At 46.3% G+C, this 23,513-nt stretch overlaps 1 protein-coding gene across 1 annotated transcript; it reads right to left on the reverse strand.

Moving 5' to 3' along the window:
- Positions 1-1,433: 1,433 nt before the first annotated feature.
- LOC120663610 (rho GTPase-activating protein 5-like) lies at positions 1,434-5,600 on the reverse strand. Its single transcript, XM_039942468.1, has 5 exons — positions 4,566-5,600; positions 3,172-3,292; positions 2,953-3,072; positions 2,335-2,565; positions 1,434-2,237 (listed from the first exon to the last, which is right to left on the reverse strand). The coding sequence occupies exons 1-5, from the start codon at positions 5,009-5,011 to the stop codon at positions 1,671-1,673; spliced, it is 1,485 nt and encodes a 494-aa protein (XP_039798402.1). The 5' UTR covers positions 5,012-5,600; the 3' UTR covers positions 1,434-1,670.
- Between the last annotated feature and the right edge of the window lie 17,913 nt (positions 5,601-23,513).

The following is a 23,513-nucleotide window of genomic DNA, read 5'->3' on the forward strand; positions in this document are numbered from 1 at the left end:
TTTATCACCTCGATGTATCAAACTTGAAAATAATAATGTTTCCTTTTCCAAAAAAAAGGGGCACTTGTCTCTGAATAACACCGAAGTTATCCTGAGGAGGGAATTCGGCCTGTCATGCCTGAACTTTCTTGTCCGAACTCTGAAGCATGCCTGGTTGTCTGATTGAAATGGAAATTGGAAATTGGTGATCTTTGTGGTTGCCTGCTTATACTGTATCATCTTTGTAAAACCTGGAAAATCTTAGCGCAGATCCAGTAAGCCTGTAAACGAAAAAGGACTGGAGAGAAGATAGAATAAAGCAACTTGGTGCAATGAAAAGGGTCGTGGAGTAAGTGCTTGAGAGCTCAGTTCAGACAGTTCACTGGAATGAAAACTCCAGTAAGCCCAAGTTAATGGGTGTTACAGAGATCAGTGCTGGCTTGCATGACACATATGTTAGGAATTGAAGTTTGAGCAATAATGCAGCTCACAAGTCACAGTGGCATCTTTTTACAGGGCACAGATGAGCCATAGCTTCAGTATTCTTAAGCTCAAGTTGACCTGTCATCTCCTCATGGTGGTCATCTTGGAATGCCATCTATCTGCCTTGCGCAAACTAATGTCTGCCCAGGACTGTGAATCTGATAATGTCAGCATACTAATCTGTCTGCCCAAATCAGACTGGGAAATGCTTCGTGTAACAGCTCAAGCACAAATATGCATTTCAATGCATATATTAGCTACAAGTGAAGGGAATGGTTGCACATGTTCGTGTGGTGCTGGAACAGATCGAAGACTGAACCAACGATTTTTCACCAATCGCTGCTGTACTTGTCACAGAATAACGCTAGTGTGATCTTGAAATTGGAGTGCAGAACTTCCAAACACCGACAGGGAATAAAGGATGTGGTAGTCATAACAATAAAGAGCAAATTGTCCCATTGGTAGCGGAACAGGCAGAAATCAAGTTAACCCCAAATCATCCTTTGATAGTCTAAACTTTATTCAGCAAAGCAGGCCTAAATTTCTAAATGAAATGTTAATTGGTGTTGCCTTGCCTGTTCACATTGTATTCTTCACGAAAGCTGAAAAATCTTTGCACAGATTCTAAAAGCCTTTAATCGAAAAAGGAATGAAGTAGAGGAGGTAGCATAAAGCTATCTGATGCAATGATAGATGGTATGCATACGATTCTTGAGAGCTCAGTTGTAGACAGTTCAGCAAAGGAAAATTATACTATGGAAAAGGATAAGCAATTCAGAGAGCATTAAGACAAAGGTAGAAACATAAGCTTAAGTTTTCAAGACTAAAGCACAGGAGTGATCAATTAAGACAAAGGTAGAAGCAGCGGACGGCAGACTAAGGTACAATGCAATGAGAACAAGCACAGCGATGCAGCATATAACACATCTGAACATTCAGGCACTTCATAATTTAGGCATGGGATAGACGTATGCACAAATGAAAACATCAACATCTTTCATTCACTCGGACAAGTAATCATAAGGAAGAAACTGACGTTAGTGATGATGAGAAACTCAAATATCAAAAATACCATGACCACAATACAGCAAAGAAATGATAAGCACATAGAAAATGCAAAATGTGCAAGCAAGCAGCTCAGGCTGCTATTTCAGGAAACACTGGGTCAGTCATCTAGTCTGCATAGACGATGGAAATGGTGTTTCACTTCATCTCCATGCTTCAATCCGTTCAACCTTGGAGTTTATTCGGCTCACAATACTCACACCTCTTGATTTCTCAGCTGCAGGTGTAGTACGTGTACCAGACTGACCCTTGCTCTTTCTCGCCCTCCTACGATTCAGGCTTCGGCTCCCTTTGCCTTGAAGAAAAGTTGTAGCACTCGCACCAGAAGCATCAGCAATAGCAGCCGGACTAGCATTTGCAGGTTGCGAGCAGCTAGTAGAGTCCTCCACACTCGTTACGACTTCACTTGCCTGAGCAGCGACTCCTTCAGTGGTATTGGTTTCATTAGGTTTATCACCAGTGCTGTGTGCAGGACTGTTCAGAAGGGGCTCTTCCTTGGCAAAAGAAGGGCGCCTGGATCCATCCTCAAGGAGAGAATCCAGTGTCACACTGGGTTTCTGATGCCCATTTTCATCAGATGGGTCCTTCTGGGGCAGCAAAACATCCTCTGGATTGGACTCTCCTCTATCCTTGAGGGTCTTTTGTACCAGCATCTTGAGAAAATTCATCACTTGGACTGCATACATTAGTGCAGTCAAAGGATCTGCCATCTGCTTGGTAAATGTGTTACAGTTAGCATGTGTAACCATCAGTTCTCGGGTGAGGTATATATTGCTAGTTTGATATGATATTACCACAATGCATTACCTGAGTCATATTCGGTGCAAAAACCATTGCAATATTGCGATCGTTCATCTTGTTTATCTGTTCTTCTTGGACTACATCAGCCATTAGATTAACAGCCCAGTCAAGCAAAGCTGCTTCAGTTGGTGGAAGGCATTTCGCAACCCGGGCACAATCCTCTTCTGATTGACATTGCATCACCTGTCCTGGTGGGATAGAGTCCAGCACCCCACTTGGCATCTCTCTAAACCAGGCCTGAAAAGAGATGAAAAAATAAATGGACAGACTCAATAAGCTTTTAATGTCAAAGAAGTTGATCAAACTCCTTGACTGCTTCCGAAAGCAAGATTATACTCTGCAACAGAAGATTGCTAAACAGCAAATCTACAACCACAACTTTGTATGCATTGGGGAAAAAAAGGCTTGAGGGTTGAGGCAATATCTTTTGCAAGAAAAGGAGAAGATAAAGTTCTCAAAGAAAGTGATGTCTGTATTCTCTGGCAGGTGTTGACATGAAATTCCACAAGTGAAGGTAAGCGCGATCATTGATAATTCTATAATTACTGGCCAGGTGATTAAGAAACCGATGCTCCCAATAGATTGATTATAATAGCAGAACCTTCATGACAGAAAGAAGATTACTTTGATTAGACCAGCCAAACAGTGGACATCAATGCCATCAGGAACGATTCCACTATTTAACTGGTCTCTCACAAACTCCTCCTGGCTATTCTCTGCATTTATACGGAAGATACCTTCTGCCTGAAAGTACAAAACAAGGAAACAGTATTTGATCAGAGCAAAGCTTCCAGACACCAAAGGATATAGATTACGAAACATAGGAGACCCTTGAAAACACACCCGAAGACCACCCTGTTCATAAAGGCGTCTCTGCATCATCAAGAGGATTGTTGGGACACTGTTTCCTCTGGAATCATAGGAACACTGCATGGATTCTGTTGAAACTCCAAAAACACTTGCACTGCACATAATGTTTTGGTCAGCCAATGAACATGAACAGTCAAAGTAAACTTGCAATGAAGGTAACAATTTATGTTGTTTAGAAAATGCATATTTGCAAAATGAGCAAAATAAATGTGACTTGCAAAGATATGTCCACATGAAAACGAGACCACCATCAATGATATCAAGGCATCTTTGAAGCACCAAAATTTTAAATTTAAATGATGCCAAGAATATCTCTAATTATCGAGTGAGTTTTATTAATCATATACCAGCAATCATTTGAGTTTGAAGATGGTGCTAGGTCTTTGTGCCACTTTATCTTCTTTTGGAGTACTAGGCTCCCATCCTTCTATAAAGTGGAACTGATATAGAACCCTTTTCACCTTTTGTTTATTCTTTTCAGCCTAGTGCTGAAAACCGACATCTTGGAAATCCCAATATATTAAGAAACAAGGTACCTATGTACTTTCCTTATACTTTGTGCTCTGTTCCTATTATAAGTCAAATAGTATAGCAAAGCACAAAAAGTAATTATTTGAACCCAAGGTCCACTATACAAACAGTAGATGGTGGATGATAAAAACCAAAGTAATCTGAAAGTCTAGTGACAAAAATGAATAAACTAATCAAGACAAAATAGGCCATAAATCATGGAATCCCTGACAACCTTTTGGTCTTAATAGTGATAGATGATGTAGCAATCAACTTTATGTACCTAATTCAATCGAAATAATTCTTTGATGAGTCAAGCAAGTACAGCAAAATCATCGAAGCTAGTCAATAAGAGTGCCTCAGAAACATGATTGACCAATTATTTGATGGAACATGGAAAAAGCACAACAGAAGTTTTTTTCCCATGCAAAGTTGTGGTCCAAAGCATACCCACTATCAGAAGTTCAAACCATACATTTGATTTCAAAAGCTGATTCAATAATATTTCAGATCAAGGCAACACAGAGGTTGCAACACAAACAAAAGCACCCCCCCCCCCCCAAGAAAAAAACTATAGCACACAAACTGCCGTTGAAATGGTAAAAAGTACTGAACTTTTAACGAGCTGTGTCAAGCAAACACCATTTACATTTTTAAAATAAACAGATTGGCAATCTAGTACTTCTTTTCTGCAACAGTTCATATCAAAGCACCACATAATTTGGAAAGCATCCTCCAAAACTAAATTGAATTGGGACTAAAAGATTTATGTTATTGCATCTGTGAATTCAGAACATAATCAAATCTCTCAAAGCTTGAACTTAATACCAATCGATGAAGGGAGAAATGAGACAAACCTTGCGCTGGGAGCGCGGCGAGGCACCTCGGGCTCGAACTCAACGGGGAGACCCAGGAATCCATGGAACCTATCGAACGTGACGTGCGCCACGTGCTGCACGTCCGTGGGCAACCCAATCTCCATCCCACAGCCGCCGCGTTCGCCTTCGCCGCCGCCGTCGACCGTCCTGCACCCGAGCAGCGACTTCGGCAGCAGCTCAAACAGAAGCGCCAAGAACGACCACCGCTCCTCTTCTTCCTCCTCCGACCCCTCTGCTGCCTCTTGCCCGCGCCGTTCTTGGAGTCGTCGGCTCCCTGTAGATCCCACAGGATCTTCCGGGCTGCCGCTTCCTGGGAGCACGTCGCTGTCGGCATTGGCTAAATAGCGCAGCGAGGAGGAGGCGGAGCCGCGGCTTGCGGGGGAAGCGAGGTTGGTCGGGGCCCGGAGGAGCGCCACCTCCGTCATTGCTTCTTCCTTTTCGAATTCTCACCGGAATTATGAGCTGTGATCTGATGGTGCGGTGTAGGACCGATTTTGGGGCGATTTCGGATGAGTTTCCTATGGATTTCTCGGATGGTGGAGGGGGGGCCAAATGCACCATGAAATGATTGGGGGATTCTCGTAGTGGAGTTCTTGGTGCGTCCCTAATTAGGACTTCTTGATGTTTGCTTTCGACTGGAGATTGGGAGGGATTGTTGGGAGCAGGATGGGATTGGACGGGGGAGGATTGGTTGTAGTGGTGCGCGTGGTCCAAATCCACGACGCAGATCGCAACAAAAATAATTGGCGCGTCGACAAATGGACGGCAAAAGGGGATTTTTAAACTCCAGTAAGGAATCTTTAGCCAGGAAAGATGCAATTTTTAGCAGGAGATGATGAAATCTCGTGGGCTGTTTGGTGGAGAATGGATAGGATTTTTGTGGAGGTGGAGTTGGATTGAAGGGAGGGCTTGAGCTGGGGGTGATGGCGCCATCATTCCTCTCCTGCTCCTACTCTTTTCATCCGCTTTATGCACGCATGGAAACGCATGCTCCTCGCGTCTCGTTCACGCGTGCGTTTCTTCTCTATTTAAGCTACTATACCCATGAGCGAAAGTCTTAGTAACCTTTTATAACTGTATCGAATTGCCTACGTCACAGAAAGTTTATGGGCTGGATTAACTGCAAAACATGTCATGGCTTTCAGGTACTTGAATGATTTAACTGAACGTTAGGTGTTGTTGTCTCCTTTTGGGACCTACAAACGGCTTTCCACCTTGTACCCCCCCCCCCCCCCCCCCCCCCCCCATTAGTCTCAGGAAAGGAAGAGCCTAACATTATAAAGGAGGCCTAAACTATTTTTTACTGACAAGAAAAAATATGTACTCAAACTCAAGGTAAACGAGATTTTCAAGTGGGGGTTCGTTGTGAAAATATAATTCCCGTGTTCCATTTCGGAAAAGAAAAAACTACGTTCCAAACTGGAAGTCATGCCATGTACTGTACGGTCTATTTTATCTTTCTGATTCATTTCCATGATACCAAACGTCTATCAGTTAAGAAAGAAAAGTTGTTCGATTTGGCTGCTAGGGGCAAAAGATTAAGGGTACGGCAAAAATTTGAAGATAATAGAAACCAAATACCTGCTCCATTATGTTTTGTACCAGAAATTTTTACTGACGTGTTTAACACGTCCGCAAAGGCACCAAGCTATATATCATGAGAAACGCAGTACTAAACTGTTAGAAATCTAGGCAATTTTCGGTATATTTTAATTCCAAAATTAGATGTATAAACTAGCAATATTTCTATGACTTTAAGGAGTAAAAGTAAACATGTGAACATGTTTATACTTATCACACATATAAGCATAAACAATATAAATAACCAAAGTTTTAGGGAGTACCCTAAAGCGGGGCCGTTGCCGGAGGCATTGGCTGCGCTGTTACCAACTGGAGTAGACATCTACTCGGTTGGCCTCAGTCGAAGTAGTCGAACTAAATTGGTGCAGGAAGATGTTCGCAGTGCAGTCCCACGAACGGTCACCAAGATGTAGTCGACGTAGTCGTTCGGCCACCAGAATGTAGTCGACGTAGTTGTTCGGCTCGTCCACCAGGAAGTAGTCGTACAATCGGGCAAAACCTTAGTATTTTTGAGCAGTCACGCTAAAGCGTTACCCAAAAACCTGATTGCCCGCCTATCCCGTGCAGGATCTCAAGGCGAGCAAGGTTTCGGAGGCCTGCTCACGCTAATTCTGTGCGCGCAGAGATTAGCGTTGGGGAACTCAGTTGTTGCAACTGGAGAGGGAGAAGAGAGGAGCCGAGTTGCCTCAGTGCTCTGGTGCAGGATGGATGAGGGGCATGGCACTCCTTATATAGTGACTCAGGTGCTCAGGTTCGTTGAACCTGGACACCATCAGAGTCATTTAGGTGATGCGGTTATGGCCATTAATTACAGATTTAATTGCACGTTTAATCGCACGATTAATTGCTGTCAACGGCAAAATAGCCATCACATCACACCGCGCCACGCCATGCCGCGCCGCGCCGCGCCGCCCGTCCGGCCGGCCGCGCCGCGCCGCGCCTCGCCTCGCCTCGGCCTCGGCCTCGGCCTCGGCCTCGGCCACGGCCACGGCCACGGCCACGGCCCGGCCCGGCCCGGCCCGGCGAGGCGAGCGAGCGCGCGCGCGCGTGTGGTTCACCGTCCTCCTCTTACCGGCTTCACAAGTGGTGTACAAGAAGTCCACCTTTTAAGTCGGTTGAGATCCTCCTCAATTCCCGGTACGGAATTAAACATTGATTCCCTAGCATTAATAGTGGGCTTTAAATTCTTTTATTGCTTTAGAATAAATGGGCCAAGCCCATTACTCCAACAATCCCCACCAAGAAATTCAAGCCACACTAGAAATACCCTCATTCTCTCTTTGATATACCAGTATTCGACAGAGACTGTTAAGTTGAACTTCCATCTAGGACAAAGGCTACACTTATTCACAACTGTGCAATGGACTATGCCTTGAATTGCCAGTTTTGTGCAAACAAGTTTGACCAGAGCCCTACACTGGTACTAGGCTGCAAAAGCATCCCCGCGGTTTGGAGCTTACAAGTCATACTCCAGGCCCTTCATGAGTTTCTAGAGAATACCCAATTCTCATAGACCATGACCAGTGGTCAAACTCATATAGGTGTGTTCCTTTCAGATGTTCTGTAGGACAACATCTTTTGTTTCAAGAAAACAACTCATTTGTTTAAAAGAAACCACCTGGCACACATTAAGGTATAGACCAACCTGCCATACAGATTAGAAGAGAAATGCACCTTATACACGGAATGAGCCCTTTTCACAAAGGTTCTCTTCTCACAGTCAGACTTTAGTTTTGTTTCACCATCCTAATTCACGGGATCTCCGATCACATAGGACATGTTTCCACTATAGAATGACTCACGTGGGTCTCAAGCCCAATTCCATAGATGCATTGTCTATCACATTTCGTGAAAGACCCTTTGTAAACTGATCTGCCAGATTTTTAGCCGTCTGAACATAGTCCAGGGCTATAACTCCGGAGTTTCTCAATTTTCTGACAGATTTCAACCGCCTTTTCACATGTCTAGATGACTTCATGTTATCCTTTGAACTATTCACCTTGACAATTACCGTTTGATTGTCACAGTTCATTAGGATTGCCGGTAACGGTTTTTCAACTATCGGCAAGTCCATAAGGAGCTCACGAAGCCACTCAGCCTCAACAGTGGCGGTATCTAATGCTGTGAGTTCTGCTTCCATAGTTGACCTCGTTAAGATGGTCTGCTTGCAAGACTTCCAGGAAACAGCTCCACCACCAAGTGTAAACACATATCCACTTGTGGCCTTTATCTCATCAGCATCAGAAATCCAATTTGAATCACTATACCCTTCTAGTACCCTTGGGTACCCGGTGTAGTGAATTCCATAGTTCATTGTCCCCTTCAGATAGCGCATTACTCTTTCAAGACCCTTCCAATGATCATCTCCCGGGTTTGAAACAAACCGGCTCAGTTTGCTTACAGCAAACGAGATATCAGGTCTTGTAGCGCTCGCTAAATACATTAATGAACCAATGATCTGAGAATATCTCAGCTGATCTCGCATTATCCTTTTGTTCTTTCTAAGAATTAAACTGGCATCATATGGTGTTGAGACAGGTTTATAGTCACTATAACCAAAGCGACTTAACACCTTCTCCACATAGTGAGACTGTGTAAGAATCACCCCACCATTGATCTCTTTTACCAGCTTTATATTAAGGATAACATCAGCTTCTCCCAGATCCTTCATCTCAAAATTTTGAGATAAAAACTCTTTGACTTCCTTAATCACATTAAGGCTAGTGCCAAAGATCAGTATGTCATCCACATACAAGCACAAAATCACTCCTTCAGCCCCACCATAGCGATAGTACACACATCTGTCAGCTTCGTTCACAACAAAGCCGGCAGAGGTCAAAGTTCTATCAAACTTTTCATGCCACTGCTTAGGCGCTTGCTTGAGACCATATAAAGATTTTAACAACTTACAAACCATTCCTTCTTGACCCTTTGATACAAACCCATCCGGCTGATCCATATAGATCTCCTCTTCTAACTCTCCATTGAGGAAAGCCGTCTTAACGTCCATCTGATGAACGAGAAGACCATAAGAGGCTGCCAAGGAAAGTAACACTCGAATTGTGGTCAATCGGGCAACTGGTGAATAAGTGTCAAAGAAATCTTCTCCTTCTTTTTGTGTATAACCCTTGGCCACAAGCCTAGCCTTGTACTTTTCAATAGTACCATCTGGCCTAAGCTTTTTCTTGAACACCCACTTGCATCCAACCGGTTTACATCCATAAGGACGTTCAACGACCTCCCAGGTTCCATTAGACATAATAGAATCCATCTCACTCCTTACTGCTTCCTTCCAATAGTCAGCATCAGGAGATGAATATGCCTCTTCAATGGTTCTGGGTGTATCATCTATGAGGTATACAATGAAATCATCACCAAAAGACTTTACAGTCCTTTGTCTCTTGCTCTTTCTCGGAGCATCATTGTTATCCTCCTCAGAATTTTCTACAAGTGTATGTTCATTGTGTTCTATCGGCTCAGCAGAGCCATCATCCTTGATGAACTCTTGCCTAGATGAACTTGTTTCATCTCTCATGGGAAAAATGTTTTCAAAAAATGTAGCATCTCTGGACTCCATTATAGTACCAACATGCATGTCAGGTACTCCAGATTTCACTATTAAAAATCTATATCCAACGCTGTGAATAGCATAACCTAGAAAGATACAATCCACAGTTTTAGGTCCAAGCTTACGTTTCTTGGTTATTGGCACACTCACTTTTGCCAAACAACCCCATGTACGTAAGTATGACAGTGTTGGCCTTTTCTTCTCCCATTCCTCGAAAGGAGTTATCTCTTTATTCTTTGTAGGAACACGGTTTAGGACATGACATGCAGTCAATATAGCCTCACCCCACCATTCCTTGGAAAGTCCCGCTGTATCTAACATGGCGTTAACCAAATCCGTTAGAGTGCGGTTCTTTCTTTCGGCAACCCCATTTGACTGAGGTGAATAGGGAGGCGTCCTCTCATGAATAATACCATGTTCCTCGCAAAATAAAGTGAATAAATTTGAGAAATACTCGCCACCACGATCTGACCTAACTCTTTTGATCTTTCTCTCAAGTTGGTTTTCTACTTCAGCTTTATAGATTTTAAAGTAGTGTAAAGCTTCATCTTTTGACTTCAACAAATAGATGTAACAAAATCTAGTACTATCATCAATCAAAGTCATGAAATATTTTTTACCACCTTTTGTCAACACTCCATTCATTTCGCACAAATCGGAATGAATTAATTCTAAGGGTGCCAAGCTCCTTGCCTCCGCGGTCTTATGAGGCTTACGAGTTTGTTTTGATTCAACACATACATGACACTTAGAATTTTTGACAAAAGTGAACTTTGGAATTAAGCTCAAATTAGCTAAGCGCATCATACAACCAAAATTAACGTGACAAAGCCTCGAATGCCAAACATTTGTTTCATCAACGTTAATAACATTGTATGCAATTTTATTACAAACATCTGACAAAGAAAGACGGAACAAACCTCCGCTTTCATAACCTTTTCCAACAAAAGTACCAAACTTAGACAAGATACATTTATTGGACTCAAAGACTAATTTGAAACCATCTCTACACAGTAGAGAGCCGCTGACTAAATTCTTCTTGATGGTGGGGACATGCTGCACGTTCTTCAGCTGCACGGTCTTCCCCGAAGTAAACTTCAGATTTACCGTACCAACACCAAGAACACGCGCATGTGATCCGTTCCCCATCAGCAAGGAGGAAGTCCCGCCGGTCTGGTAAGAAGAGAACAAAGAAGCATCAGCACAAACATGAATATTAGCACCAGTATCAACCCACCACTCGGGTGAACCAAAGACTGAAAGAACAGTAGGTAATAAATTACCGTACCCCGAAGTTCCTCCAGGCTCGCTAATAACCATGTTGGCGGAGTTGTTGCCTTTGCGGTTCGGACACTTTGCAGCAAAGTGATCCGTACTAGCGCACACATAGCAAGCTCCCGTCTTCTTCTTCTTCTTAAAAGTGGTTGTCTTCTTAGTCTTTGGTTGGTTCTGCGGTGGCTTTTTCTTGTTCTTGTTGAAGTTGTTCTTCTGAACAAGATTGGCACTTGAAGCACCAACAACTCCTTTCCCACGTATGTCCTTTGCTCTCGCCTTCTCCTCAACATCAAGAGTCCCTATGAGTCCATCTATTGTGAACTCCTGTCTCTTATGTTTTAGAGAAGTAGCAAAGTCCCTCCAAGAAGGTGGCAGCTTAGAGATTATACCTCCAGCCACAAACTTATTGGGTAACACACATGGGGACTCTTTGCTGCAATTTTTGAGATCTTTTGCCAGAGTATGTATTTCATGAGCCTGTTCCACTACAGAACGGTCTTCGACCATCCTGTACTCAAGGAACTGCTCCATGATATACAACTCACTCCCGGCGTCAGATACTCCATATTGAGCCTCAAGAGCATCCCACAAAGCTTTGCCAGTTGGCAGCCGGATATAAGAATCCACCAGGTTATCACCGAGAACACTAATGATCAAGCCTCGAAAGAGGATATCAGCCTCATCGAACGCACTCCCTTCCTCTGGAGAGAATTGTTCAGGCTTACCCTCTTTCACATGGATCACTCTCGATAGTGTTAACCACAGTATAAGCCGCTCTTGCCAACGTTTGTAATTTGAACCATCAAAAGGTGATGGTTTGATTGATGCAGCAAAGCTAGATACCGAAAGCCTATTAACACAATCAGGTTTTTGGATTGTTAGAAATCTAGGCAATTTTCGGTATATTTTAATTCCAAAATTAGATGTATAAACTAGCAATATTTCTATGACTTTAAGGAGTAAAAGTAAACATGTGAACATGTTTATACTTATCACACATATAAGCATAAACAATATAAATAACCAAAGTTTTAGGGAGTACTCTAAAGCGGGGCCGTTGCCGGAGGCATTGGCTGCGCTGTTACCAACTGGAGTAGACATCTACTCGGTTGGCCTCAGTCGAAGTAGTCGAACTAAATCGGTGCAGGAAGATGTTCGCAGTGCAGTCCCACGAACGGTCACCAAGATGTAGTCGACGTAGTCGTTCGGCCACCAGAATGTAGTCGACGTAGTTGTTCGGCTCGTCCACCAGGAAGTAGTCGTACAATCGGGCAAAGCCTTAGTATTTTTGAGCAGTCACGCTAAAGCGTTACCCAAAAACCTGATTGCCCGCCTATCCCGTGCAGGATCTCAAGGCGAGCAAGGTTTCGGAGGCCTGCTCACGCTAATTCTGTGCGCGCAGAAATTAGCGTTGGGGAACTCAGTTGTTGCAACTGGAGAGGGAGAAGAGAGGAGCCGAGTTGCCTCAGTGCTCTGGTGCAGGATGGATGAGGGGAATGGCACTCCTTATATAGTGACTCAGGTGCTCAGGATCGTTGAACCTGGACACCATCAGAGTCATTTAGGTGATGCGGTTATGGCCATTAATTACAGATTTAATTGCACGTTTAATCGCACGATTAATTGCTGTCAACGGCAAAATAGCCATCACACCGCGCCGCGCCGCGCCGCGCCTCGGCTCGGCTCGGCTCGGCTCGCCTCGGCCTCGGCCACGGCCACGGCCACGGCCCGGCCCGGCCCGGCCCGGCCCGGCGAGGCGAGCGAGCGCGCGCGCGCGTGTGGTTCACCGTCCTCCTCTTACCGGCTTCACAAGTGGTGTACAAGAAGTCCACCTTTTAAGTCGGTTGAGATCCTCCTCAATTCCCGGTACGGAATTAAACATTGATTCCCTAGCATTAATAGTGGGCTTTAAATTCTTTTATTGCTTTAGAATAAATGGGCCAAGCCCATTACTCCAACATAAACAGGAAGAAACCTCCTTCTCCTTCTCCAGCAGTTCATCAACTTACCCTACTTTTACTAGTTGCTACAAGTGCAACTTTCTTGCTGCATAAACTGGCAAATGTTTTTTTTTCTACATTCCATCTGAAACATTATCCATTTCGTGGATGTGCAGGAAGAAAGATTCCAGGCAACGCTATCCCTCATCTGATGGCACAATAAATTTCAGAGTTCTTCAGGTGTGAGAGACAAGATCTGCGGGTGCATTTAGAGGAGAAATGAATAAGATGCATATAGGAATAGGATTCCTCTGTTGATCACGTGATGTGCATGTGCGTTGCTCACAAGTGTCACAACAAGAGAAGTTTTTGGTACTCCCTATGTTCCAAATTATAAGTCATTCCAAGAATCTTGGAGAGTCAAAGTTTTTTTTGAAGTTTTACCAAAATTATATAACAAGATAATAATATTTATGATACCAATTAAGTATCATTAGATTATTTGTTAGCTATATTTTCATAGTGTACCTATTTGATGCCATAAATTTTTATGTCTTTCTCTATAATTTTGGTCAAACTTTGAGATGGTTTGACTCTCTAAGATTTTTGGAATGACTTATAATTTGGAACGGAGGGAGTAGAATTTAGGTATCAGAACAGAAGTAGCAGAGAAAAGAAACACCAGCCAGCAAGAGCTGATGAATTATTAAACTTAGGTATGTCCAATTATATTACTAATTAGGTGCCAGCTCATTTAGGTTTTCATGCATTTGATGCTTGCGAAAGCAGTACACATGCGTAAGAATTAAGTAGAAACAACATTCTGCCGTATCCTACCGTAGTAGTACTAGCTAGTAGCTAGGCCGGTTGGTGCGGAGTCAAGAATCCAAAAGGTATTGCAGCGAGGACTACTGGTAATCAAGAACTTTGCTAGGATGGCCCATATACCGATCTGTATGGCAACTTTAGATTGAAACTCTACCTGCCATTTTAAATGTTTCAGTGGCATTATTGTTTTAGAAGTTTAATATTGCATTATTCTGTTTGTGTTTAATCTAAGACTATTGTTGCTGGGCTCTGATCAAGCTGCACAACTGTAAATCTGTTACGGCGCCTGCCACCAAAATTTGAACTGTGTAATAAACTGATGTTTTCGTCCTGAGCAATGCAATGGACCAGGGCCATTCACAAAACTTGAATGCTGGCAGAGTTACACCAAGAGAGATCATAAGTGTGTACTATTGTTTTGATACAAATACTGAAGAGTGGCAAAGGAGTTACACCAAGAGAGACTATTATAGAAGCTTTGTGTTTAGATCCTGGAGGTCACTTGTCACATTAGGCGGGAAGGGATAGAGGGACAGCTATAAAATATAGTTCAACGCAAGAAGAGGCTTATAGGGTTCTGTTCCTTTTCTGCAAAAGGAATTGAAGATGGTCAACTTGCCATAAAATAATCTTTCTTTGTTGTTCCAGCAACTTAACAGAGAGAGACAGAGAGAGAGAGACGAAAAAACTGAACAGGTAGTATTCTTATTTTCTTCTGATCTGAGCTTCTGTTGGATCAGAACAGCACATAATGTTTTTTTTTCAAAAACGACAAGTTGCTCCAGTATTAATGCAGGAGGTTCGATGCTTCAGTTGGAATTGGATCTTGCGATGGCACGATGCCATTATCGACAGTTAACAATTTGTTTATTTGGCCAGCTCGGCTACTCGCTATACTACAGGTAGGCACAGACGACTTCTTTTGCTTGGAAGCAGGACATGCAGCTAGCATCGACCATGCATACACGCGTCGCAAATTCAATCTTCAAGAGCGACTCCAGTATATCCTCTACCAAATTTGTACCCAAAATTTGAAGGATGGAATCAAGAAAAATAACTCTAGCGGACCCTCTACTTGAGTTTTTAAACTAGGAAGGTCTCCAAATCTTTCTTTCTACCTAGGGTCTCTAGGTAGCTCTCCATCCTGGACTCTACTTAACAGCCTCTTGCTTCTCTCTCCTAAGCACGTGCTCCGCTCCGCTCCCCTCCTGACGCCAACCCCCTCGCTCGTCCCAGTTCTAGCCACCCTTCACTCGTTGCGTCGCGCGCCCGAGCGGCCGCATGAACTAAGCCGGCCTCTGCCCGCTGACGCCACACAAGTCGAGCTCGGGCCGCCGCCGCTCACTTCTACCGCCGACCCTATCAAGGCGCGCCACCGCCGCTGCGTGCTTCATCTCCCCCGCCGGCCCCGTCTAGGCGCATTGCCGCTGCCTCTTCCCTTGCTTGTCCAGATCCGCCACCGCCAGCCTCAGCTCGTTCCATCCATCTAGGAAAAGGGAGGAGGCGGTGGTGGAAGGAGGAGGGAGGAGGCGGCATCACGGGAGACAAGGAGTAGGTTGCACGAGGAGGAAGACAAGGATTTCTTTAATTTGAATTTTATTCTTAAGAAAATTGAAAAGAAAAAATGGATGGGGGCTAAAATATGGGAGCTCTTGCTGGACTTAAATGCATTATTTGAAGGCTGTGAGATGGGGGCCAGCCCCCAAAAACTATATGAGAGCTGTGATTTGGGAATCATTGCTGGAGATGCCTGAAAACTTCTTTCTTTGAAGCTATTTTTTCCACCAGAAAGACTTGTTCTGTGAGTGGAAGTTGAGTTTACTTACAGAATGCAAGTCCAGCGATGTAAACCAGAGTCCAGACTCCAGAGAGCGGCCAAACTTTGCCGGTATCAAGCTGACGTCAATACACATTGTTTGCATGTCGTCCATCAGGCAATATCTTCCGCTAGAAACTTACAATATTTCCGCCTACTTCCAAAAGTTGCTCACATGGCGCCATCAGGCCGTTTAGTGTCCATCCAAATACCTGTCTATGGAATTTTGCACAATAGCATGTCAGCATCAGGAGGCTTATCATGTACTAATTTCTTCTCTCAGATTGAGGTATGTACGGTTTCATACTTATGTGTAACTAAACTCTTCATCCTCCTTAATAAGATGCTTGCCTATGGAAGTTTTTCATAGAGAAAGTAGGATACCGTTTGGGAGGACTTCTCCCAAAATAACTTCGCCTGTGAAGCTAAAAAAATAGTTTCACCTAGCTTCTAGTTCATTTTTACCTCAGCTTACAAAGAGACTTCACAGTGCAGTACCTCAATTTACGTGAAAGAGGTGAAGCCGAAGCCGGTAAAAAACCTCCCAAATGGAACCGAACGTAGTTTAATGGTTAAAGTCAGCGTGGACGTGGATGTGGAATGTCAAACAGTGAAGCAATTGGACTCGAGATCATTTAAGCTAGTTCATGTGGAGTGTTTCGTATTTATATTTTCAAGGTAGCCACATAAGCAACAAAGAAATAAAATGGTGTTTGAAACTAGCTCTCCAATGCATAATTTTATAGTGAGGTTTCGTAAGCTCCAAATATCATTTAATTTTATAACTTAACAAGAGTCGGTATTCTTGCACAGATAGTTTCATCTAGATGAAACTGATTTTCTCCGTCTTATAAATTTGATTTCATATCATCAAGAAATTCTACTTGGCATACTAATTAATGGAAATAAAACTCATAAAACTTCCCATTTAGGAATAGCCATAGGGATTAATGTGTCCGGTTTTCGAAAGTGGCTGACCTGTGTGCAGCCCAGCCCACGTAAACCCACCTCGTGTGTGGAATCAGCCTGGCCCACGTGAAAATGGACATGTCGTTTGTGAGTTTCTTGACCTTGACTTTTTAATCAAGCAACAGGAGTAGTACTGTCCTCCGAAAAAGTACTGTCCTCTCTCAAAAGAAAAAGAAAAAAAATAATTTACTCCCTTCAAATATAACCAAAGTCTGAATAACCCGTAAATTATAACTTGGTTCAATTTAACCCCAAAACTATATAATTTAGTCCATTTTACTCCCATATACAAATTTTCTTTTTTTTTTTGTTTCTCCATACATAAGTTGAACTTTAATTTCAAATTTTACTGGGTAGTAGTGGACATCACAATGCATATTAAAAAATTATAATTTTTATAATTATTTTTATATAATTTTGTACTTCAATAATTAATTTATTATTAAATATCCTAATCTATCAAAATAATGATAAAGTTTATGATGTTTTTTTTCTAATATGTGTTACGATGTGTACTGTGATCTTGTAAAAGTTTAGCTTAAAACTCCACCTATGAATGAAGAAATGAAAAAACAATTATATTAGGAGGTAATTTGAACCAAAAAGTATAGTTTGGGGTGTAAAATGAACCAAACTATAGTTTATGGAGTTACCCGAACTTTGGCTATACAGTTCATAGGAGTAATTTAGATTTTTGTTGAAAGCAAAAACAACAAGAAGAAAAAGGGATACAAGATTAGAGACATGTGTCACTTTTCTATAATTAGTTAGTTCTTTTCCAGCTAAGGTCATGTGAAACATTGCAATAATATTTCAGTAACACTTTAATTTCTCCGAATCTTATCAGACAAGTCGAAACGAATCAGTCAAATGAAGACAGTACGTAGTGCTTGCTGGATCGATTTTCAGTTGGGCACATACAAGATGTCACATTCAAACGGATCAAACAACTGCCAACACGAGCAATTGCAAGTCTGCAAGACTGCAACGCTACGTGATAAAGCTTGCCACGATCACTGCAAGACTGCTATGCTGCAACGCGCACCATGAACGACGATGGCATGGGAAGCATGCTCGGCTCCGGCGACGCGACGAGGAAGCCCGGCCCAGCGTAAATCTGTGCCCGCTGCGGCCGCGGCATGTCCACCTCCAGGTCGTTGCTCCCAGTAGCACTGCTCGCGCCGCCGTCGAGCTCCTCGGCCGGCGGGCGAGGCTTCTTGTGCGCGTCCCAGCGCTCGGCGGACGACGACGCCGCGCGGCTGATCGCCCGCCTGTTGCCTTCCCGGTGCGCAGCGTAGGACGACACCCGGCTGCTCGGGCGGTCACCGCTGGACGACGGCGGCGGACTACTCCTCATGTCGGCTTCCCACCTCCCGGACGAGGACGCGCTGGCGGGGCTGCTCCTGATGCTGCCCGTGGAACGCTGGCTCGAGACTGACGACGCCGGGCTGGCCGGTCTGGCCTTGCGCGCGTCCCACCTCTCCTCGGCTTCCGCGCGGCTGGGCTTGGGCGGCGACACGGGGAGGACGACGACGACGCACGGCGGCGTCGGGAGCAGCGGCAGCATCTTGATCTTGGGCGGGGTCGGGAGTAGCGCCGGGAGAACCGCGTGTGCCATGGCGAGGTGCACGCGCGCAATAGGTATCGCCATGGATCCACGGAGAAAAGGGCGCCGCAAGTGAACAGAGCAGGGTTGCAGAGGAGGCCATGACGATTACCCGTAGCACTGTATATTGCCCAGGGATGCCGCCATGCCGGACGCGCCGGTCGGATCCGCGTGTGTACCAGGTGATCGGAGTCGGACTCGTCGGAATCGGATTCGAAGTCTTGTTCGGAATCCAGCGACGTGCTGCGTGGGCAGGGCACCACCTCGTCCGCCATGGTTTCTGCTGCTATGGGCGCAGACACCTACCTCAGCGAGGAGAGGTGCTCAACACAGCCACAACAGTAGCGGCATGTGCCTGAACTCCTGTCTCCATCGCACGAACAACACCTGCTCCTGCTCAAAGAAATGATTATCATCAGATTACTAAAAAATCACTTGGGCGTGTAGGAGAGCACCAAGCTAAGGTTGTACCTTAATTGTAAATCCAGTGAGCTAAACAGAGGACGCACGGCATTGACATCACACGTGTTTTAGATCTGAATATGTGGATTGTGAAATTTCACGTTCATGTTGGTGGAGCTACTCCACACATGCTTTTAGCAAAGAATGCTCGGAACTCTTTAATGACGCTCAAATTGAAGCAAATCCAATCAAGAGAGTACTTGCACACGTATATCACGAGGATCAAACCATTTATTGGTAAAAACAAAAATTATACAGTACACAGTTCATATTGATGACAGATGAACAAATTTGTTGAATCATGAAACCAAACATGCAAGAGTACGTTCTTGGTGCTAAGTGATACAAACACTACATGCTCCTATATATAGTACTTTTCTAACAACATCATCTTCTTTTCTTCCATGCTTCATCGCTGCTACAACACGTGCAATTTGGTGCTAAGTGCTAACACACCGCTAATAACGCCCCTCGTGTGCTACAGCGCTTCGCCACGCGGATCATCAACGATGGCATGGGAAGCATGCTCGGATCCGGCGAGGAAAGGAATCCGGGTCCAGCGTAGAGTGCCTGCTGCGGCAGCGGTCGTCCCAAGTACTCCATGTCGTTGCTTCCAGTACTGCCCTCGCCGTCATTGAGCTCGTCCGTCAGCCGCGCCGTGGGCTTCTTGCGAGTGTCCCAGCGCGCGGCGGTCGACGACGCGCGGCTGCTGCTGGCGCGGCGCTTGCTTCTTTCCCCCTTGGTGTTGCTGCGCGCCGAGGACGACCAAGACGTCAGGCTCGTCGGTTTCTTGTGCGCGTCCCACCTCTCCTCGGAGTCGGCGCGACTGCTGCTGCTGCTTCGCCCCGGGCTGCTGGTTCTGCTCGCCGAGGAGGAAGCCGCCGCCGCGTTCTTCTTCTTGTTGCTGTCCCACCTCTCGCACGAGGACGCGCGCCCAGGGCTGCTGATGCTCTCGCCGTCAAAGAAACGCCGGCCGCATGATGATGACGACGACGACGTTGGACTGCCGGCTGGTTTGATCTTGTGCGCGTCCCACCTCTGGGCGGCGTCGGCGCGGCTGGGATTGGGAGGCGATGAACTGGGAAGGACGATGGCGCACGGAGGCGTCGGGAGCAGCGGCGGCATCACCATCATGCACTTGGACGGGCTGGGAAGCAGCCCGGGAAGGGCTGCGTGCGCCATGGCAAGGTGCACGCGGGCGACAGGGATCGCCATGGATCAAGGAAGGAGAGGCACCGCAAGCACCGCGCGATTGAGCAGGGGAGACGAAGCGGAGAGACCGTGGAGTTATATAGGGCCGCCGCGCGCCGCGCCAGACGTCCCGAGTCCGATCGAACAGGCATTCAATACTAAATCCGACTGGGAACGAAGGCCCGGTGGCCGAGCGCGCAGTGGATGACGCGCTGTCGCGCCTGTCCGGGAAGGAGGAGAGGGCAACCGCATCAGAATCGGAGTCAGACGAGCGCCGCGAAGCCTTATTGGGTTCATCCGCTCCGCTCCACCAAAGGCTCTGCCACTCCGATCGACATGCTTTGGAGTTGGAGCCGCCTTTCTGAATATTGAGAGTATCTTCAGATTCCTGCCATGTTCAGTTGGTTGCTGTTCAGATTCCTTTTTGTTGCAGATGAGTACACTGATCAACTCCTATGACGTGCAAGAACTAGATCAAGTTCAGTTGGTTGCTGCAACAGATCACTATTCTTCAGGGTGTTTTCTGAATACATTTCACAACAAACGGTACCGCGTCCCCCGCGTCGCTCCCGCGTGGGCGACACAGGTGGAACACCAATCCGCCGCCGCCGCCGCCCCTTCAACCCTCTCCCCACCGCCGCACCGCCGCCGGAGCCGGCCGCCGGAAGCCCGCGCGGCTCGCGAGGACGGCGGCGGCGGGGCTGTCTTCTCCTTCCATCTTCTCCCGACGGGCGCGGCCGCTACGAGAGGAGGGAGCCGTCTTGCCTCGAGGCCGGCGGCGCCGGCGCCGGCGAGGCCGGATCTGAGGCTCCAGCGGTTGGATCCGGTGGCCTCGTTGGTGGATCTGCTGCCGGCGAGGGGTGCGGGTGCGCGTGGGAAGCGTCGTTTTCAGAGACCCATCTCGGCTTGTGGCAATGCCGGGTCGTCGTGGCTATGGGTGGCTTCTGCCGGTGGCGCGGCAAGGCGGCGGGTGCAGATGGTTGGCTCGAAGGGGGTTGCAGTGCCTTCGTGGCGGTGGCCAAATTTACGTCGGCAGGTAGGGGGCTTTGCACAGGTGTCGACTCATGCTGCTTGCAGCGGACCACGGCGGCTGGCGTTGCTTGGCTATGGCCAGTGTGGTGTGGGACTGCGTCGGAGGACGGCGCTCGCAGCATCGACACCGTGGGAAGACTAAGTTTGCAGCGGACTATGTCAGACCCGGGACAGTGGGACTGCTTATAGACATAGAATGTTCTGGAGTAAGGGATAGCTCATAGATATATCTTATTTTTTTTGTAACTACCCGAATAGGCATAGAACTAGCTGTAGTACAAAGAAAACTACCCGATTATGTTGCAGTAGGACTCCAACTGTACTCGGCTAGGACTTTCCATGTAACCCTGTCCCCCCGGATATATAAGGGCGGGCAGGGACCCCCTCCAAACAATCATCAACACCTAAGGCAATAGAAACCACACAGGACGTAGGGTATTACGCAAACTCGCGGTCCGAACCTGTCTAAATCTTTGTGTTCATTGTACCATCGAGTTCTAGAGCAGTCGATCCCTACCTACAAACCCTACTGCTAAGGGTATCTCTGAGCAGGCTTGGCGGTAAACTCCGACAGCTGGCGCGCTAGGTAGGGGATTCGGCGAGTTCACCAATGAATTCAATGGCCGGATCAAGCAACGCCAACAGCGTGCCAGAAGGCACGACTTTCGTTTTCGGTTCCTGGGCTTGTACGGCTGATGGAACGGGAGGCTTTTCCAGCCACCTTGTCACGCCTAACTCGCCTAAATCGAAAACCCGCTCCCAACTCGCCGACATCCGCGAGTCCGTGGATCTCGACGAGAAAAGAGTTTCACCTGAACTCGACTCGGACAACCCAGGAAATGTGACAACTCAAAACCGAACTCTTGGTTTGGTCGAGTTCGACACAAATTCTGATTCCGAAAAGCCTTACTTTTCCAAAACTCTTGGAAAATACCTGGCTCATCTGAAGACAATCAAACGCCCTAAGATCAAAAACTCAGAACTACTCGCCGGAGTGGATCAAGTTTCACGACCGATAGAGGGCTGCATCAAACTTGCAGAAACCGCTCTCAGCCCATCTGCGCCTCAGCAGAACCCTAAAGCACTAAACCCACCGCAGAAGAGGTCGGGCGACATGCTCTCAGGGGTCGATCGGGTAAATCTGAAGCTTGCCAACTGCATTAAGGTGGCTGAAAGCATTCTGCAAAACAAAGAGCAGAAATCGGGAGGAGAAATCTGCGGGGGAGCTGGTGAGACAAACCCCGGCTTGTTTGGATGGACCGTCTATCTCCAGGATACCTCAGAGCCCTTCACCGAAACCTGCTCACACTCGGACTCTGAAACCAGTCGAGTCCAAATTCGATCAGGACTTTGATCGCTTCATGAACGGTCTTGAGAAATTTGAACCATCTGACGATCTTGAATAGTGGTCAGACAACGTCGAGCTGTTCATGGACGCTATGACCAAACCAACCGAGCATGCTGACGCTCTTTGGGAACTGGCCAAGCTTAAAAAAGGAAAAGCCAAAGCTCCAGAACAATCCAGCAACTCAATCTATGACAAACCCTGGATCAATGAGCCTGAGGGGCTAACTCCTACTCAATCATGGCTACAGTGGATGAACAAGAACGCCCTCCGTATAGAGATGGGCATACTGCTTCTCGCTCACCCAAAGCATACATACTCAAAAATCGGTGGGCTAACCGACTACGAATCCGAGTACTCCTCCGATCCGGAGGAACAACTGGACGACCTAATCCAGTATAGTAAACAAGTCGAGTCCAACTCGGCTAAGAACCTCAAGTCCGATCAGGACTCCCTCCCTAACCTGATTATATATGCAACGCCGCAAGGACGGACGGTGCACCTCAGGAAGGCACAAGATCCCAACGCTTCTGCCTCACAGCTAGCGGATCTGCCTTACCAACAGAGCACTCCTTTAGACCCGTCCTCAAGCAAACAAGACCAAGAAATTCAAGACCTCTGCCGTGAAATTCTCATGGTTCATATAGCCGAAGAACCTGAGGGAGATCCCACGGAGCGTCTCAACCTCGACGGCTACAATTCTGATGATTTCAATGAGTACCTTTCTGACAACTCCTCCTACAATCACAGAAGCCCAAGTTACTACCAAGGAGAATCTACCTGCTCCTCCTCCTCCTCCAGCGGTGACCGTCACCGTCCAACTAGACGAGCAGCATCCAACAGAAGATCTCTATGAACGTCGTCGCCTGCTCAACCAGAAGAGGGCGTTCAGGCATCAGCGCCTCGCTAACACCCTACAAGAACAACAAGACGATAACTACGACTACTCCAACTGCGACCTCCGCAGTGTGATCAACGTTGGGCGCGATGCGCGCAACGTCATCATCTCAAGAAGAAAGGAACGGGAGGAAGTCGAGGCATACAACCCTTCTTCCAACTATTGCATCCCGCCAAAGGCTTCCGCATCTTTCAAGAAGTACAAGCCGGCAACCACCAGTACCCATCCTCAGGGTAAACCACGCACCCAGCATCAAGCTGAATCGTCTCAGAGCGGAAACAGGATCAACAAAGTACTGATACGCAAGTGCTTTATCCATCCAAAGAGCTCTCACACGATCTTCCAGTGTGACTCACTCCACAAGGCCCTTGGGGCACCTCTCCTAAAGGAGACACAACCAATAAATCTAGTCGACC

This window comes from Panicum virgatum, chromosome 3N, assembly GCF_016808335.1.
Source record: "Panicum virgatum strain AP13 chromosome 3N, P.virgatum_v5, whole genome shotgun sequence".
Lineage (NCBI taxonomy): Eukaryota > Viridiplantae > Streptophyta > Magnoliopsida > Poales > Poaceae > Panicum > Panicum virgatum.

Excerpts from the sequence above, each read along its gene's own strand:
- LOC120663610 (XM_039942468.1), bottom strand. The coding sequence starts at position 5,011 with ATGACGGAGGTGGCGCTCCTCCGGGCCCCGACCAACCTCGCTTCCCCC. Across the intron at positions 2,566-2,952 it reads GTTTGGCTGGTCTAATCAAA|GCCTGGTTTAGAGAGATGCC; the intron begins GTAATCTTCTTT and ends ATCTCTTTTCAG. Across the intron at positions 2,238-2,334 it reads TTGCACCGAATATGACTCAG|ATGGCAGATCCTTTGACTGC; the intron begins GTAATGCATTGT and ends TTTACCAAGCAG.